General features: G+C 38.1%; 1 protein-coding gene across 3 annotated transcripts in view; it reads right to left on the reverse strand.

The window, feature by feature from the left end:
• The window catches only part of LOC115214303 (EF-hand calcium-binding domain-containing protein 7-like), a 63,630-nt gene extending 45,403 nt beyond the window's left edge, over positions 1–18,227 (reverse strand). For 2 of the 3 annotated variants that reach the window (XM_036504711.1, XM_036504709.1), the window contains exons 1-5: positions 17,954–18,226; positions 16,720–16,861; positions 9,372–9,437; positions 6,311–6,456; positions 1,802–1,888 (exon numbers count right to left, since the gene is read on the reverse strand). In XM_036504711.1, the coding sequence (XP_036360604.1) occupies positions 1,802–1,888; positions 6,311–6,456; positions 9,372–9,437; positions 16,720–16,861 (441 nt within the window). In that variant the 5' untranslated portion in view covers positions 17,954–18,226. Of the gene's footprint in view, positions 1–1,801; positions 1,889–6,310; positions 6,457–9,371; positions 9,438–16,719; positions 16,862–17,953 lie in introns of all 3 variants that reach the window. The other variant, XM_036504710.1, reaches the window with a different exon arrangement.
• Positions 18,228–18,639: the final 412 nt, after the last annotated feature.

Raw genomic sequence — 18,639 nt, forward strand, 5'->3', positions numbered from 1 at the left:
TTCAGTAAATGATAAGCATCAAACTTGAGCGACTTTCACTATTTTCAGTCTAAGCACTTTTAAATGTCACAATGATGATAGAAATGTTCTTTATACAATTAGATATTAAGAAACAGCATACATGTCTCATATTTGCAGAATTTATCTGCAGATATGGGCATGCTCTGTTTAATTTAGTGTGACTATCATTGCAAACTAGACAAGACATGTTTTGTTGAACTTTTAAATCATTTCTCAAGAAAATTGGTATTTTGAATGTGTCCTTAATGTTTTAATTGTGAGTTCATATGGGTCAGGGTCACTTTTCGTCAAGCATGGTCAAAAGACTGTAAAAAGAACTTCATGGAGTGTATGCTTTTTATGAAACATTGTCATCACAAATTTGCATGTGCTTACTTTATAGTTGTTGACTATTCTGAAAGTACTTTTCCCAGGTGACAACTGGCTTCAATATGTTTTGTGTTTCAGAAATATAGCCAGTTGTGAGAGAAGAGAATGTAAGAACAACCCTGATGTCTTCTGCTTATTTTTGGATTAGGCAGTGAAATAAACTCACAGATTTTGTGAAGAGAGCTTACTTTACTTCCTTATTTACTTCAGCATGAAACTGGGTGACAAGACAAAGCCTGGGTGCCCCATATAGTGTGCAAAACATGTGTTGAAACACTGAAACAGTGACTGCTTCAAATGCTTAAGCAGAAAGTTTCCAGTTTTGTCTTGTGAGAAAATTAAGGTTGGTGTGTTTGATGGGCCACATAATTGGTGGCTATTTCAGGACGAGCTCTTTTGGGAGACCATGTTTGGCATTGAAAAAGAATCATCGGATGCTTTTGCTGCAGTTGTGTCTGATTTCCTGGGAAACAGGAAGTCATCAAATTATGAAGATCTTGTGCAGATCCTTTTAACCAGTTTTCAAGCACCAGGCTGCAACATGAGTGTAAATGTGCATTTCCTGCACAGTCACCTGGACTCTCTCTATCTGCTCAGTCGAAGTCGACTCTCGGTCACTCATTGGATCAGTGTCCTCCAGTCAGTTCTATCCTGGGCCGCTTCTTTCACATTGGCTATGTCCATTCCAGTATCACTCTCGATGGTGTCAAGCCAGCAGGTTCTTGGTCGGCCTCTTCCTCTCTTGCCACTGACCATTCTGAGCATGATGTCCTTCTCCAGGGATTTTCTCCACATAATATGACCGAAATATGCCAATCTATGCTTGGTGATCCTAGCTTCTAGTGGCATTTTCGGCCTTATCTGCTTAAGAACTTCTCCATTGGTGAGTCATCTGGACTACTTCCTTGAAAATCATAAGGCAATATGTGATGAGCAAGGAGAAAGATTCAACCAAGACATTGAGAACATGGAGACTAGGTATCAACGTGATGCTGTCAGCTGAAGTTCACCATTGCCATGATAAAAATTTATTCACATAAAGCAGCAAAGAGAATGTTCATTCCTTGAGTACCTGAAACTCCAGTTTGACAGAAATATCTATTCTAAGATGTGTAATTAAACATTTGTGTAATATATTTGTTAAACAATAAAAAGTACTATTTGGTTTGTGTTAGCTTCTTATTTCAGTTTGGCATTTAATGACAAAATTGACATTTTTAGTAAAAAAATGAATTCCTGTTTAATTTCTGAGGGCATTTCAGAACCCAGCAGCATCAAATTAGATAGAATTAATTATAGAAACAAGGCAACTAAACTTTTTTACAAAAATGTTACCCAGTGTAATTTTTCAGGGTCACTCATTATTTGGTCTATGAATACTTCAAAACAGAGAGGGGGAAAAAATGCTTACCTTTTTATAGTCTATCATTCCATTACTATCAATATTGAGTTCTTCCATCAGTATTTTGGCATCAGCAGAAGACATTTTCTCTCCTTTCTGGCAAAAATATATTTTGAAATTAAATTAATCAAGTGACATAAATGAATACACACACACACACGTGTATGTGTGTATGCATATATGTGCATGTGTGTATGCAGACATGCATATATGTGCATGCACACACATGCATACACTGACATGCAAACACATGCACACACAGAAGCAAATAAACATGTCCACACACATACACAAACAACCAAAAGCATAACTATATAAAATAAAAATAACATGAAGATACATATTTTTTTGTAATGGTTTAGTAACAGAATGAAGGGCTACATCCATCCATGAGATTTACTATATGGCTTCAAAGACTGGTGAAGGAAGGAACAAGGGTTATTATCATTCCACAGAGTGAACTCCACAAAAAAGTACCCAAGGGCCAGGTGGTCATGTTAAACTGGGCATCACATTACATCTACCCCATCCCTCCCAAGAGAATGTACAGTCCATCTGATAGACTTCTGAACAATTTCTATGTTCCAAATTTCATTCACAAAGTTTCAGTCAACCTGAGCCTAAAGTAGAAGACCCAGCAGAGGAATCAAACTTGGAGAAGGTCTGTGATGCAAAACTTGTTAAGCATATAGCTATGACTTTACCTATATACATATTGTATATCCTTACTGTATCATCACTTATAAATACTTGCTTGAAAGCCACCTGATAGGGTGGCTCTTAAGCTAGCTCCTGTGGAGGGCTCTTCACTGGGTCTTGTGCCCAACAATGACATTTCATGTCAAAGAGTACATACTCTTTTACTCTTTTACTTGTTTCAGTCATTTGACTGCGGCCATGCTGGAGCACCGCCTTTAGTCGAGCAAATCGACCCCAGGACTTATTCTTTGTAAGTACTTATTCTATCAGTCTCTTTTGCCGAACCGCTAAGTTACGGGAATATAAACACACCAGCATTGGTTGTCAAGCGATGTTAGGGGGACAAACACAGACATTCAAACATATACACACGTATACATATATCTATATACACTAGCTTAAGGTGACCCGCTCTATGCGCGGGTAAGAGTGTGGTTGTTACATTCTGTTGCTTCCTTTCTGTTTTTTATCACCACATTCTCCCTCTTTGTTTCTCTCTCCTTTCTCTTTCACTTTCCCACTCTCTTACTCTTCCTTTCTCTTGGACTCTCTCTTGCTTTCTCTTACTCTCTATCTTTCTCTATCTATCTCTCTCCCATTTATAAACAACAAAAGACCTTGAGTAAGTTGAGAAAGTAAAATATTTTGAAAGATCAATCATAAATATCAGGCAGTGACTAACATTTAAAAGGGACAGACGAACTTGCGAGCTGAATAAAAATTTAAAAAATATGGGAAACCAAAGTTTGAAGGGATAGAATCTGAGGATAGTAGAGTCACCATGGCTGGCATTTCTTAACGACGGACAGCAACGTAGTGGCAGTTTAACGGCTGGCGTAAAATTTTGAACTTGATGTAAAAGAAAATTCCTAAACACCAAGCTTTGAAGTGATTCTTTCTCACGACAGTAGACTCACCATGGCAAGCATTCAAAACTTCTTCATCATGGACGGCAACACATTGACGATTTAAAGGCTGGCGCAAATTTTTTAGCTTCATGTATTAGAGAATTCCTAAACACCTGCTCCTGTAAATTTTAATCCCCTTCAAGCCCCATTTAGACCTCTTTTCACATTTTGGTTAATATAACCCGATTTCATTCGGGTCTACTCAGGCCACATTTTATAAGATGATGAATTTTGTCCTAGAGGTCACGCCTTGCATTTGAGGAAAAAAATACTTGCCATGCAAACTCACCAGCACTTTTAACATAGGTGTGCATATTTTCAGCACAACCGACCACATAATGCACACATTATATATATATATATATATATATATATATATACGCATTATATATATCTATGTGTGTGTGTGTACGCATTATATATACAAATTATATATATATATATATATATATATATATACGCATTATATATATCTATGTGTGTGTGTGTACGCATTATATATATATATATATAAATTAAATTAGAGATAAAACCACTATTAGGCAAATCAAACAGTGAAAAACAAACCAAAACATAAAACTAAAAATATAATATACAAAATATATAAAATATAAAATTTAAAAATTTAAATTATTTAAATTTAAAATTAAAATTAAAATTATTAATTTATATCATGTTTTTTTTAAATATATATAACTATCAAAAAGTATTAAAAAGTTTAATATACATAAATACAGAAATAATAACTTTGTATATATACATTATATACATATTTATATATAGAACACACACACACATATATAAATTAACCCAATAAATATCTGATTCATAATATTTGTTCTCATGATTGTGTGGTGGTTGTGGCGATGATAATTCTCTCTATGAATGCAGACAGATGTAGAGAGAGAGGGAGTGTGAAAGCGCTGTCGAAGGCGGGGAGGGGGGAGATATAGAACGCTGTGAAACGACGTTATATATAGAAAGTGAAAGGAAGGGAGGAAAGAGAGTGAGTGATGGAGGAAGACAGATACATAAAAGAATGAGAGTATACTTGTCAAAGTGCGTTTTTGGCCCTAGCAACGACACCTTTTAAGATAAGGATTTCTAACCTAGCCCACTCGCATCCTCACCTCATTTTACATGTCCCTGTAAATTTTGGAGTCAATCCGACGGGATCTAGTGGCCTTTAACCGGTTCTCAATGCCAAAACCAGACAAACAAACAAACTTTTTGCATTTCAGAATTATAATATAGAAATATATACGACGGGCTTGTTTCGGTTTCCGTCTACCAAATCCACTCACAAGGCTTTGGTCGGCCCGAGGCTATAGTAGAAAACACTTGCCCAAGGTGCCACGCAGTGGGAATGAACCCGGAACCATGTGGTTGGTAAGCAAGCTACTTACCACACAGCCACTCCTGCACCTATATTAAATTTTATTAAACTTGACCAATATTTTTCAAGCAATGAACAATTTACATCAAAACAATGATATAATTTGTCAACTTGGAACTTATTACAAAGCTGCATGATAGACAACATTTCTTGTCTTCCCATTCAGGAGTCAGTACAATTTTTTTTTCTGTCTAACCGCTTTCTTTCTCTCCCTCTCTCTCTCTCTCTCTCTCTCCCCTTCTGTTGATTGTTTTCAACCATCACCATCACCAGTACCACTACCATCGCCACCATAACTGCCATACACACACCATTCAGTTATGGGAACGTAAACACACCAGCATTGGTTGTCAAGCGATGTTAGGGGGACAAACACAGACATTCAAACATATACACACATATACATATATATATATACATATATACAACGGGCTTCTTTCAGTTTCCGTCACCAAATCCACTCACAGACTTCTGACGCCACCACCGTCAATACTTTCGACTTTGCCACCTTCCCCTCCACCACCATCACCACTGTCTTTCCCATCACTTACTACCACCATCATCCCTGACTGCCTCAGTTACCGTTGAGTAGACTGAAGCAGTGTAAAATGAAGTGCTTTTGCTAAAGAACACATCACAAGAACACAAGGAGTGTTTCTTTCTTTTTCCTTTAAGACAGTAAGCTGTGATTTGAGGGTGATTTGGTTGCTATTTCTAACAGAACAAGCAACAAAACAGAGGTTCCCTTATATTTTAAGAGTGTAAGCAGCAGCACTGTAAAATGGGTGAGTGTTTCATTAGACAGTAATCTTGAGTTCAAATCTTCTTGACGGTTTAGAGAAGACGATGGGACACTACTCCAATGTATTTGTCCACTGAATCAATACAACAGAAGAATGGTTTTCCCAGTTGTGCCTAAATGCATGACCCAAGACTATCATATAATTAATCCCAGATGCAAGCATGGCCATTTGCTTAAGAAGATTGCTTTGTAACCATGTGGTTATGAGTTCAGTCCTGCTGCATGTCGCCTTGTGCAAGTGTCTTCTGTTAAAGCCCTGGGTCAAACCAATGCCTTGTGAGTGAATTTGGTAGGTGGAAACTGCATAGAAGCATTGTCATCATTATCATTATCATCATCATCATCATCATCATATTCATCATTTAATGTTTTTTTCCATACAGGCATGGGCTAGATGGTTTCACAGGATCTGGTGAGCCACAGTGGGTGGGAGGGGGGCTGCATTGAGCTCCAAAGCTTGAAGCCATGTGTGTGTGTGTGTGTATGTATTTTTGTGCCTGTGTCTGCTCCCTTCCCACTCATATACACACATACTGCTTGACAACCAGTGTTGGTTTGTTTACATCCCCATAACTAAAAAAAAAATGGTACAGGGGTCAAATTGTTGAATTAAACCCCAGCATGATCGCAATTCAAAGACTTATACAAGTTAAAGATAAAAGAAGGGGGAAAAAAACCGATTGCAAAATAAGAACAATAACTCAAAGACTTACTGTTGTCATAAGATTAAGCAGTTTGGTGTAGGAGATGTAGCCATCACCATCTGTGTCAAGACATCGGAATGCTTGGAGAACTTCATTTGTAGTTGTTTGAGGTTCATCGGAGCATATCTTGCAGAAATCATCAAAGCTCAAAGAAGCTATAACATAAAATAAATAAATAAATAAATAAATTTTCACCACCACCACCACCACCACTGTCATCATCATCATCATCGTCGTCATCATTGTTACACCATGTTGTTGCATCTTGAGAGAGCTGTTAAGACAATAATAAACATAAGCACTGGTTTTGTTTTACTTCTCTTCATCATCATCATTTAACATCCATTTTCCATGATGGCATGGGCTGGACGGTTTGTCAAGAGCTGGCATATCAGAGGGCTGCACTAGCATCAGTTATCATAGTAGTAGTAGTAGTAATAATAATAATAATAATAATAATAATAATAATAATAATAATAATAATAAAATAATAATAATAATAATAATAATAATAATAATAATAATAATAATAATGATAATAATAATAATAATAATAATAATAATAATAATAATAATAATAATAATAATAATGACCTACTCATTGAAATTGAGAAAATGTGGCATCTCAAGGCGTTTACAATACCAGTGATCGTAGGAGCACTAGGAATGATCAAGAAGGGAACCGAAAATTATATGAGAATGATTCCTGGCTTACCATCCCTGCAAGAAGTGCAAAAGATTGTCTTAACTGGTACATCACACGTATTGAGAAGAGCATTGTCGATGTGAGAACTGTTGCTGCTCATGCATTTTAATTTAACTTTAAAAAAAAAAAATTAACGAACTACTGAGTTTGGTTTAATGGCCTACCAATATACACTATGAGTTTCTTTGCCCTAGGAGTCGGGAAGACACTCGGCAAGAAATGGAAGAAAATTTGAAAGAAGAAAAAAAAAAGTAATAATAATAATAATAAATGCCCTGATGCAGTACCAGGCAGTGGCTCTCATGGTTTATCATGTACATTGTTTTATCTTGGTATAAAAGATGGGCTATAGCAAATATTCTGCTCAATACCACAGATTTGCATGTCAGCTGTTTGACCATAACCAGTTGAGCATGTTCCTTAGTGGCTGACGATATGTGCATCTCTGATCATAAGCAGAAGTAGTGGGGGAGTATCATAGCCATGTGTTGAGAGGGATTCCTTGAGGTTTGAATAATTCACCTCTGGAAACATGGGTGTTTCGTTCAACATCCTTAACCCTTTTGTTACTATATTTCTGACCAAAATACACCCCTCATGAGTTTCAATTAAATTCTAAAATAATCACGAATTTAGGCTTGTTTCATAAAATAACTTATTCAGTGACCTTTTGAGTGGGACGGGTTACTCGACTAGAAGAAAATTCTAACTGGGCCCAACCTGCAAGCTCATGTGCTGTTTATCTCGATATGAGATCACCATGTTGCACACATATGGTTGTGATGCATGTGCCTGGTGTACTCTTATCAGACGGGTAGTCATGATGGGTATACTGGGCTTCATATATTTTACCTCAGTGTCACTTTGATGGCATGCACTGCTCTCTCACACAATAATAATAATAATAATAATAATAATAATAATAATAATAATAATAATAATAGTAGTAATAATAATAATAATGATGATGAATAATAATGTAATTATTGTGTATAGTGCTCAGATGCACTACAACTCAGCAAAGGTGCATGTACAGTACATAGAATTATGTATAAAATTGCTGGCTTTGCAACAAAATGTGAAACAAATTAGTATTAAATTCATTAACAATTGACCAATTGACTAATCAATTTCAGGATTAATCATTTGGTCAGTCAACTAAACAGCCATGTTTATCAAAGTCCTTTTGTCTGTTTTGGCAAGGTTTCTACATCTTGCTGCTCTTCCTAATGCCAACCATTTTACAGAGTGCAGTACATACTTTTTACAAGGCACCAGCTCAGGTGCTTTTTATGTGACACCAGCATGGGTGCTCTTTTACGAGGAGCCAGCATGAGTGCCCTTTTACACAATACCAGATTGGGAGCTTTCTTACATAGAGCCAGCACAGGTACCTTTTACATGGCACCAGCACTTCTTATATTATTATTATTATTATTAGTGTTACTGTGTCATACAAAATGCTTAGTGGTATTTCATGTTATCACATTCTGAGTTCAAATACTGCTGAAGTTAACTTTGCCTTTCATACTTTCAGGGTCAATAAAATAAAGTACCAGTCAAGTACTGAAGTTGATGTAATCAAATAACACTTCCCAAATTGCTGGATTTGTGCCAAAATTTGAAACAAATTAGTGTTAAATTCATTAACAATTAACCAATCAACTAATCAATTTCTTGATTAATCATTTGGTCATTTAATAAAAACAGTTATGTTTATCAAAGTCCTTTTGTTGATATTCAAGACATATCCTCTCTATTCCAAGTCTGCTTTAGGTCTAAACCTAGCTTACTGCTTAATCAAACAATTAAATAGCTAATTGGTTAAATGTTAATGGACTGACTAATAATAACAACAGAAGTGAAATAGCACCAGTGTGTGTATATTGTTGGGATAACGACCCTCCCAAAATACAACAAAACCTGTTTCAACATATGAGCTCAGATTAGTAGTCTTGCAAACCAAATATGAAAATGAAACAATGTTACCCAAGATTTTCTGTTTTGATAAGGGTTGAATGGCAGTAAGTGCTGTTGCTAACACTCATTATGACCAGTTGCTCTGAGTTTTGAAGACCTTACATAACAAACTAGGTGTGGGTGTGGGAAAAGCATCTGGCAGTAAAATCTTGCCTCAAAATTCGATTTCCCATCCAAGCTATACTAGCATGGTAAGAAGAATTACACGGTTAGAAGAAGAATTACAACAATGATAACAATGACAGGCTTCTGCACAGTTTCCAGGAAATTTGGGATTGACTCTGAGACTCCACTACCATACCTTCAAGTTCAGAACATTAAGCCACAAAGAATTAAATCTAATAATCTATTACTTACCCTCAATACCTTTATAGTAAAACATACCTTTTACCTGTTTTCTGTATTTTTCGAGAGATTTTTTTGAGGGGTTTCGACCAGTTTGTTGAAGAACTAAAAACACAAAGACAATAATTGGTAGAGCAAATTTTCAAGCAATAATATTTTTTTTTAATCATTAAAACTTTTAGAAATATTTGACAGGGGGTGTTCATTAAAGATTTCCTCTGACCCACTTCCGGTTGTTGCAGGAAACGGAACTTGTATGGGTATAATCATACATGTCTCTACATGTCACATTGTAAATTGCAGCTTTCCACTAATATCTGTTTGTCTTTTAGAGCTGCTGAAGTTGACTAAAGTGTTATAATGGAGGCAGCTGAATGTAGATCAGTGATCAGGTTCTTATACTTGAAAGGTTGTACATCAAAAGAGACTTTTGATGAGATGAAAGAAGTTTATGGTGACAATGCACCATTATACAACATAGTCAAGCATTGGCATTGCTAGTTGAAACATGGTTGGACATTGGTGGAAACTGCTCCTATTCCTGGACAACCACATTCTGCCATTGATGACAAAACCGTCCATAAAGTGGAAGCTGTTATTTTGGAGGATCACCACCTAACTATTTGGCAACTAGCCCAAGAAGTAAAGCTGTATGTAGGGTCCATGAAAAAAAATCATTCATGACCACTTGCACATGCGAAAGTTGTCTGCACAATGGATTCCTTGGATGCTCACACCTTTTCAGAAGCAGGAATGCGTCAATTGCTCCAAGACTCCAAGGCTCTTTTGACAATTGCTCCAAGGCTCTTTTGACAATGTGCCAAGAAAACAAGGAGGACTTTTTGGGAAGACTTATCAAACAGGATGAAACATGGGTCCAACACTATGATCATCATCATCATCATCATCGTTTAACGTCCGTTTTCCACGCTAGCACCCTGAGACTAAAATCCAGTTGAAGCAATGGAAGAATGATAACTCACCACCTCCAAAGAAGGCTCATGTCCAACCATCAGCAGGCAAGGTCATGCTCACAGTGTGGAGTGGTGGTGATGGATTTTCTGGCAAAGGGTACCACAATTAACGGAGCATATTTTGTTTCTCTGCTGCAGAAATTGCAGGATTCCATCAAAGCAGAGAGGCGTGGCATGCTGACCAAAGGAGTCTGTCTCCTCCAAGACAATGCCCCAGTTCACAATGCACATGTTGCCCAGATGAAAGTACACACCTGCGGCTATGAACTCCTTCCTCATCCCCCTTACTATCTCAACCTTGCACCATCTGACTTCCACCTCTTTCCAACCATGAAGTATTTATTGAAGGAGAAGTACTTTTTGGATGATGATGAACTTATTTCTGAGGTAAAGTCTTGGCTGCAGATGCAACCTACTGACTTCTACAGACGAGATCTTCACAGCTGCATTAAACGATGGGAGAAGTGTGTCACCATTGGTGGTAGCTATATAGAGAAGGAATAATAATTATGGGAAGCTTTATGAAAATAGACAAAGGCAGGTTTACGGAAATAAACAAAAGACGAAGGCAGGTGGAATACAAACAAACAATTGTATTAGTATGGCGCTCAGGAAATATAAATAAAACAAGTCTTTAACGTTTCGAGCCTACGCTCTTCAACAGAAAGATACACAGAGAAAAAACACAGAAAGAAGAAGAGAAAAAAATATGCGTGCAGAGGCTAACGAATCAACATGGCGATCTGATTTTGGCCAGAAGTCAAAGATCAAACATGAGACGCAAGAGCGAAATTAGGGGAGATTAGGGGAGATAATAGGGTTGAATGACCTCGCTCCAACATAAGAGTGTGTGTGTGTGTGTGTGAGAAGAGTGTGTGTGTGTGTATGAGAGAGTATTAGTGCGTATGAGAGGTCTGGACGTGTGTATGTATATATGATGTGATGTGTAAAGTCGTATGGTGTAGTGTAGAGAGATGAGGGAAGAGGGGGAGGTAAGGGGGAGAGGGGAGGGGTGGGGGAGAAAGAAAGGGGAGAGGAGGGGAGAAGGAAAGGGGAGAAGAGGAGGGGGAAGGGGAAGGGGGAGAAGGAAGGAGAGGAGAGGAGGAGGGAGGAGAGAGGGAGAGGGGGAGAGAGAGAGAAAGGGAGTGAGGGAGCAGAGAGAAAGAGGGAAGGGGAAGAAGAAGGGAGGGAGAAAGAGGGAAGGGAAGAGGAGTAGGGGTGAAAGGATGAAGGACTGAAGAGAAGTAGGGGTCGGGGGGAGGTTAGATGAGGAGGGGGGAGAGGGGGGGAGAGTTGAGACCAAATGGCGTATAAGAGCAAAGAGAGAAGATTAATTCCTGTTCACGGCGCAAGCGGGAATCCGGATGGCCTCTGTGTAAGGACAAACTGAACACAGACAGGTGTTGCAAGGAGTGACCGGTGGAGCGGAAATGGCGTGAGACCAGTGTGTCGTTCGCAAGGCGGATGTCACGAAGGTGTTCCGCGAACTGGTCAGCCAAGCGGCGTCCCGTTTGTCCGATGTACAGGGAATGGCAGAGAGAGCAAGAGACGCAATAGATAATAGATAATAATTATGCCAGGTTTCATTTATCCCAGTCCTTGGGAAGTGGGTTAGGGGAAATCTTTAATGAACACCTCATGTAGTGTATCTTTTTCTCTGCCTAGAAAGCACATCAAAAAGTTCATCAACATTGAAATTATTAATAATTAAACATGGTAATAATTTTCTTTTATTCTATATTCCTCTCCTGATCACTTTAATTTACAATAGTATGCAGTCATTCTAACTACTTATAATTATGCAGAGACATTATAGGAGCTGCCAATATCAAATAAACTTGGGAAAACATATTGATTCTTCAAAGATTAGAACAAAATGAAAAGAAAAAGAAATTATTATTTGGATATTGTTACCCTTATTTTTCTCTAAAACTTCTTTTCTTTTTTTTTTGTTAGTTTTTGAGGATTAAGTGAACTCAGCCTCTTTTAACCAATGGTTTGATGTTTAAATTTAACTAGTTTTGTTGTTTATTTAGTTTCATATAGCAAAAATTCAAATGCTGCACAAGTCCTCTGCATTCAAGGCCCATATCTCACTGCTTTACACATGTATACGCACACACACATATGTAGAAGATGGAAGAAAGTGGCCAGCACAACTTCCACAGGGAATCAAACCTCTTTTGATTCCCTATGGAGAATGCACTGGCCACTTTTTCCCATCTTCTAAAGGGTATTTGTCCAATTCTTTAAGCTGTCCTCACAGCCTCCCTGCATTCACAAACTCTTTATTTTCTGTAGATTTTGAAATGAAAGTTTATTTTACTTTCAACAAAATTTTAATCTCAACAAAAAGCAATGCAGTTAATCAAAGTAAGCACCTAAATTATCAACACAATTTTGCCATTTTATTGGTAGCTTATTTATGCCAGTGGCAAAGAATTCTGGAGAGCAAGAGGTGATGAAATCACGAAAGGCTGTTTTTGCATCTTCTTCAGATTTGGAATTTTTTCTTTGCAAAAACTTGTCTAATGCCTGGAAAACATGATAGTCATTTGGGACAAGATCTGGTGAATATGGTGGATGACAGATTACCTCCAAGTTCAATTCCTGTAACTTGAGTAGCGTTCTTCGTGCAACATGTGGTCGAGCATTGTCTTGCAAGACAACTGGCCCATCTCTATTGACCAATCTTGGTTGTTTAATTGCAAGTTACTCATCATTTCATCTAACTGCTGTAATTGACTTACCAGGTCTCATGAAGCTGTAGTGGATGACACCAGTGCTGGTCCACCAAACAGACACCATTAGCTTTTTTTGGTGAATATTCTTTTTTGGATTGTGTTTTGGCACTTCGTCCCTATCCAACCACCACGCAGAACGCTTGCTATTGTTGAAAAGAATCTATTTTTTGTTACATGTAACAATACAATGCAAAAATTGTTCGCTTTTATGCCGTAACAGCAAAGAATAGCAAGTTTCAAGACAATGTGTCATGTTATGCTCATTCAGTTTGTGTGGTACCCACTTGTCCAGTTTATTTACCTTGCCTATTTGTTTCAGATGGTCCAATACAGTTGGAATCGAAACATCCAACCTTGCTGCTAACTCACACATAGTTTGGGATGTATCCGCTTCCACTACAGTTTTCAGCTCATCATTTCATTCTTAACGATCTGATATATCATCATCATCATCATCATCATCAAACGTCTGCTTTCCTTGCTGGCATGGGTTGGACAGTTTGACTGAGAACTGGCAAGTTGGAAAGCTGCACCAGGCTCCAATCTGATTTTGTAAGGTTTATAGAGTTGGAAGCCCTTCCTAACACCAACTGCTCTGAGAGTGTAAGTGGATGCTTTTATGTGCCACCGGCACAGAAACCAGTCAGGCAGCACTGGCATTGGCCATGCTCAAATGGTGCCTTTTTCATGCTACTGGCACAAGTACCAGTCAGGCAGCACTGGCATCGGCCACACTTGAATGGTGCATTTTAGATACCAGTCAGGCATCACTAGTATCAGTAACACTTGAATGGTGCTTTTTATGTGCCAGTCAGGTGGCACTGGCATCAGCCATGACTATGATTTCTCTCAGTTCAACAGGTCTTCACAAGCATGGCATATTGCTCAATGATTGAAGGATGCTTTTAAACAGGCCAGTTATGTGACGTTGGCATTGGCTACAACTACAATCTCACTTAGCTTGCTGGGTTTTCTCAAGTATAGATATCTCTAAAGGTCTTGGTTGCTTGTCATTGTCTCTGTGAGGCCCAACGTTCAAAGAGCATGCTTCACCACCTCATCCCATGTCTTTATGAGTCTACCTCTTCCTCAGGTTTTCTCCACTGTTAGGGTGTGACACTTCTTTACACAGCTGTCTTCATCCATACACATCACATGACCATGACCATACTAGCACAGTCATCTCTCTTGCACGCCACATCTGATGCCTCTTATGTCCAACTTTTCTCTCAGGTGCTTAATCTCTGTCATGTATGCACACTGAAATTGCACATCCAGTGGAACATGCTAGCTCCTTTTCTTTCAAGCCTATGCATGTCCTCAGCAGTCACAGCCCATGTTTCACTGCTGTGTAGCATGGCTGTTTGCACACAGGCATCATACAATCTACCTTTCACTCTTTCACTCTGAGCAAGAGGCCCTTTGTTACCAGCAGAGGCAGGAGCTCTCTGAACTTTTCCCAGGCTATTCTTATTCTAGCAACTACACTTTCAGAGCATCATCCCCGCTAATGACTTTGTCATCTAGGTAACGGAAGCTATCAACTGCTTCTAGTTTTTCCCTCTGGCATGTGATGGAATCTGTTTTCTGTACATCTTTGGTGTTTATTGCCCCAGTGCACCTGCCATACACAAAAACTCATCCCAGATAACCTTCCTTTGATATTGCTGCAACTCTTATGTGTCCATAGCTTACACCAGGTATATCTTATGGAGTTTCTACCTACTAAGGCTTTGGTTCTGGCTAGGTTAACTCTAAGGCCCTTCAATGCTAGACCTTGCTTCCACACTTGAAACTTACTCTCTAGTTGTGGAAGTGACTCAGCTATTAGAGCAAGGTTATCAGCACAGAGGAGCTCCTAGAGGTAGCCTGTCTTGAATTCTTCTATTATTGCCTGGAGGACTATGATAAACAAGAGGGGTCTGAGGACTGATCCTTGGTGGACCCCTACTTCTACCCAGAATTCTTTGCTATACTCGTTGCCAACCCTCACCTTACCGACAGTATCTATGTACATGGCTTGTACAGCTCTCACCAACCATTCATCTCTCCATTATTTCAGCACAGACCACCAGATAAGGGATCAGAGGACCCTGTCAAGGGCCTTCTCCATGTCAACATAAGCCAAGTACAGAGGTTTATCTTTGGCTAGGAATTTCTCCTGCGGCTGTCTTACCAGAAATATAGCATCAGTGGTGCTTCTCCCTGGGACAAACCCAAACTGCATCTCATCTAAACTAATTCTCTCTCTAATTAGTTGGACTATGACCCTCTCTGTGACTTTTATTACCTGATCCAACAATTTGATACCTCTGCAATTATTTCTATCTAAGGCATTGACTATGGTGCTACTACATCAGTCATTGGTTATGACTCCTTTGTGTATCACCTGGTTAACAATACAGATGGCTAGACTATAGCCTACACTGAAAGATATTTAAGCATCTCACCAGTGATTCCTGATGGGCCAGGGGCTTTCCCTATTTTCATACCCTTAATTGCTAAATCTACCAAGGTACTGTCAATTCGGATAGCTGGTCCCTCTGTTGGGTCAACGTTTGGCAGACTCTCTTTCTCCCATTCATTCTCTTCATTTAGAAACCTTTCATAGTGGCGTCTTCAAGTCTCTCTCTATGCAGCCTCATTAAATGCAAGTGAGCCATCATCCATGTGGACACATTTCTCTCCTATGACATTGTGATTTTCTCTCATGCACTGTCTTGCAATTCAAAACACTTCAAGTCTCTAGTCCTCATGATGCAGAACATTGGCAAATTTCTTCTTATCTGCTTTCCCTCTAGTTAAGTAAACCTGCCTCCTAGCTTCCCTTCTGGTGATCTGATACAATTCCCTGCTACCACCACACTTCCAGTCCAGGACTGTTTCTTTTCTCTAATGATCCTGTCAATTACATTGTTCCACCACCATGTCACCTTAGGTCAAGAGGGGACTTTGCACCAGCCCTCAACAGGTTGTCTCATAGGAACCTTCAGTTTTCCTCCACATTATGTGAGGCTATATCCTCCTCCTTTTTGTCAAAAGCTTCAAGTAATACATCTCTAAATCTGTCCATTCAGAGGATCTTTAAGCTTCCAGACATTTCTTTTCCACACTGGTTGTCTTCTGGGCAGCCATTGAGCACTGATCCTGAAGTTGCTAACTATATATATATATATATATATATACACACACACACACACACACACACACACACACACATACACATGACACACACATATACAACATACACATATATATCTATCTATATATACAGTTATAAACACACACACACAACACATATACATATGTATATAAATATGCATATGCACACAAACTTACATACACACACAATTTCTAGATGTCAAGAAATTCTTGATAATAAGGTTATACTACTAAGATAATCCATTCTGCTATAGGCACAAAGCCTGAAATTTTAGGAAAGGTGGATAGTTGATTATATCTACTCCAGTACTCAACTGGTACTTGCTTTAATGACCCTGAAAGATGAAAAGTGAAGTCAACTTTAGTGGAATTTAAACTCAGAATGCAAAGGATGGATGAAATGCCACTAAGCATTTTCTCCAGTATTCTAATGATTCTGCCAGTTCACCGCCTTAGCCACTTAGATAATATCAACACTATCAAAGAATAGAAACATTTTAATCTTACCTAAAACCAGATCATCCAAGCTGTTTATGGAATCTTTAATTGACTTAAACACTGAAAGGTAGGCAGCTTTGCAGTCAAGAATGAATTCATCATCTTTATTGCTGTTATGGAATGTTCTTTTTAGAGGTTGAGGTGTGGACATCTTTAATAGGCAAGAAAAATAAACAATTTTCTGATTAACATTTAAAGAAATACACAGATTTTTCAAACAAACAACACATAAATTTATAAATGCATTTTTTATTTATTTATATTTTTTTTTGTTGTTGATGATTTCAGCTGGAGGAAGATGCACCAACTGCTTTTGCAAGCCCTCTGAAACCGTTGATCTCAACATAGTTAATGTTTTTCTTGTATATGTGGCAAGGCTCCTGCTGAGATTTGAAACCACCTCACTTAGAATTCTAGCTTAGAACCTCAGCATAAGTATGTTTCTAAATAGGGCGTCGATTGCATAGACGCCGGTGTTAGACTGGTACTTATTTTATCAGTACTTCTTAAATACAGAGGTCCCGACGCATCTACGGTACGATATAAAGGTGAGGTAACCCAAACCCTAAAACTAACCGAAACTCTAAAAACTAACCCTAACGAGTGTGCACTGTTCGGGACCTATGTGTTTAACTGGAGCCATTTTATCAACCCTGAAAAGGACAAAAGGTGAAGTCAACCTCGACGAAATTTGAACTCTAAACGTAAAGACGGACAAAATACTGCTAAAGATTCTACTAGTTCGCCACCCTTTCAGACTAGATAATAATGATTTCAAATTTTGGCACAAGACCAGCATTATCGGTGGAGTGAGTCAGTCGATTGTATCGACTCAGTGTTCAACTGTCACTTATTTTATAGACCCGGAAAAAGGATGAAAGGTAAGGTTGACTTCGGCGAAATTTGAACGCAAAACGTAAAGATGTACAAAATGCCGCTTAGCATATTGCCCGGCGTGCTAACAATTATGCCAGCCTGTCACCCTGTGAGAGTAGACAATAATAACAATATGTAAATATTTTTTTTTTATCGGCTTTATGTTATTTAATTTTAGTAATTATTTAACGTTCTTTTTTGGTTATATTAAATAATTATATATTAAACAAATTATTACAATAATTTATACAATGTATAATTAGTTACGCAGGATTCTAGTACCTCGACTTCGTAAACTTTTACGTAGTTGCTAAGGACCGAGCTGATAAAATATAATAAAAAAACATATTACTTCGAATAAACATACCGTTGATTTTACAATGAAACCTTATTCGCTGTATCACTTTCTAATTAGAAAAAAAAAAGCAATCCGATTGATTGTTAAATAATTAAAATATATGATGAATTGGATATATGTTCATAAAAGACTGAACATATACCCGCCATCATATAAACAAAACATTGCTCGGCAACAAGTGACATTGATCGGTTATTTCCGCTCTTTTCCGTTGCTTTCCGCAAGCTATACGTCTACGTAGCTTTACTTTCTACTGCTTTTGCTCCTGGCTGACGTAAACCATCATAACTCGTGCCATTATAACTCGCATGTCATTGAACCAATGAAAAAACTTTTCAGAGACGGTTAAGTTGCTAGAAATAGTAATCAAATCTCTCTTAAAATTACACTTTAGCGTCTTAGAAAAGAAAAAAAGACACGGACTGGAATAGTTGGTTATGGCTGGAACACCTTTGCTCAAAGATCATGATCCATCGAGGCTGACGTGGGATTAAATAACAACACACCTATTTATTTAAATGACTATCGTTATTTGCCCATCAAAGCAAAAAGGTTTGATGTGCCGAATATCGAATACTGCACTAAAAAGTTCATTATTTTTAATTTTCCTTTTGGTTGGAAGTAAAAAAAAAAAAAAGTGACAGTTATGACCGGCTTCCAAAAAGAAGGGGAGATAATTTCATAAAATTGGCTTC

This window comes from Octopus sinensis, linkage group LG7, assembly GCF_006345805.1.
Source record: "Octopus sinensis linkage group LG7, ASM634580v1, whole genome shotgun sequence".
NCBI classification, from domain to species: Eukaryota; Metazoa; Mollusca; class Cephalopoda; order Octopoda; family Octopodidae; genus Octopus; species Octopus sinensis.